Source organism: Littorina saxatilis, linkage group LG17 (genome assembly GCF_037325665.1).
Source record: "Littorina saxatilis isolate snail1 linkage group LG17, US_GU_Lsax_2.0, whole genome shotgun sequence".
Classification (NCBI taxonomy): domain Eukaryota; kingdom Metazoa; phylum Mollusca; class Gastropoda; order Littorinimorpha; family Littorinidae; genus Littorina; species Littorina saxatilis.
In genome coordinates this window covers 20,383,325-20,384,814 of record NC_090261.1, presented here as the reverse complement: position 1 = coordinate 20,384,814, position 1,490 = coordinate 20,383,325, and the positions used below count along the sequence as shown (strand labels likewise).

Here is a 1,490-nt window from a genome sequence, read left to right as displayed (position 1 = left end):
TACACTTGTCACCTCGTCGAGAAACAATTAGACAAATGTCATAAATATCATAATGCGAAGTAAAATTTGACAGAAAGTTTACTTATATGTTGTACCTATAATATCGGGCTTAACAAACCACACCAATTATAGAAATGAAATGGGGGAAAAACTATCAAGAACGATAACCTGAACACAAAAAGATAGACAGAAAAAGGCCGACAGACGGACGAACGGACAAGTAGCCAGACAGACAGACGAACAGATCTCGATATTCAGGCTCAGGACAGGACACAACCGCCTGAAATATCAGCTGTACACTAAACTCCGCATCGGCCACACCGAGCAGAGCCCCTGCGAGACTGGCAGCCAGACAACAGCACATCTACTACAGTCCTGCTCGCTCTACGAGGCGCTCAGAAAGAGGAACTATAGCCAAACTTCTAGCCTACTATACCTACCCCGTGGCCCGAAAACTCTACCGAACCAAAAGTGGGTTGGCACACACACACACACACACACTGACACACATACATACAAACACTGACACACTTTCTCCCAAACGGGAGAGAACAAACCGCGGGCGTTCTGATTCGTTGAAATCACACCACATCTCAGTTTCAACCAATCCAACACTGCGGGTTTGGGTGGTAACTTTGTCGCGCACTTCAGCCTGAGGGACATGCGTCGCGCTGTCACCTTCATCGCAAAGACTGGAGTTTCCATCTATATGAGGAGAAGCAGAAGAAGAAGATAGACAGACAGAGAAGCGCAGAGCATAAAAAGTCCACAAAGTCACCTTTATAGTCTATCTTTCCCGTCCCTTCCTTGTCCGCCTCCTTTACCAACTCCTCCACCTCTGCTGACGTCAGCTGTTCGCCCATTGACGTCAGCACGTGACGTAACACGCCCGTGCTGATGACGCCGCTGTTGTCTTTGTCAAACAAGGTCAGCGCCTCCAGCATGACGTCAGCTTCCTCCTGACTATCGATGCTGCCAGTGATACGAGCCATCAGAGTCAGGAAATCTACAAAGTCCATTTGTCCGTTGTCTGGAGAGAGTACCAAATCAGACGTGAATATCATATTGCAGTGGCAGAGAGAGAGAGAGTGTGTGTGCGTGCTTAATCGAAACTGTGTTTTATGTTAGTCTGTGTGTATATTTGTGTTTGTTTGTTTGTTAAACTTGTTTGTTTGTTTATCTGTCTGTTAGCTTTTATTATTTCTTTGGTTGTCATGTTATGTGTGTGTGTGTGTGTGTGTGTGTGTGTGTGTGTGTGTGTGTGTGTGTGTACGTGCGTACGTGCGCGCGCGTGAGTGTGTGTGCGTATGTGTGTGTGTGTGTGTTTTAATGTGTGTGTGTGTGTGTGAGTGTGTGTGTGTGTGTGTGTGTGTGTGTGTGCGTGGGTGTGTGTTTGTTTGTGCCGGCCTGCGTGTGTGTGTGTGTGTGTGTGTGTGTGTGTGTGTGGCTGAGTACTAAATAGAAAAACAGCAACCGCGAGGCAGAAAAAG

At 46.9% G+C, this 1,490-nt stretch overlaps 1 protein-coding gene across 1 annotated transcript in view; it reads right to left on the bottom strand.

Annotated features, from left to right (window-relative positions):
- LOC138951882 (calmodulin-like) overlaps positions 1–1,490 on the bottom strand; it is a 29,869-nt gene that overhangs the window by 2,263 nt on the left and 26,116 nt on the right. Inside the window, exon 5 of the mRNA XM_070323443.1 lies at positions 779–1,030. Coding sequence (XP_070179544.1) covers positions 779–1,030 — 252 coding nt within the window. The remainder of the gene's footprint in view (positions 1–778; positions 1,031–1,490) is intronic.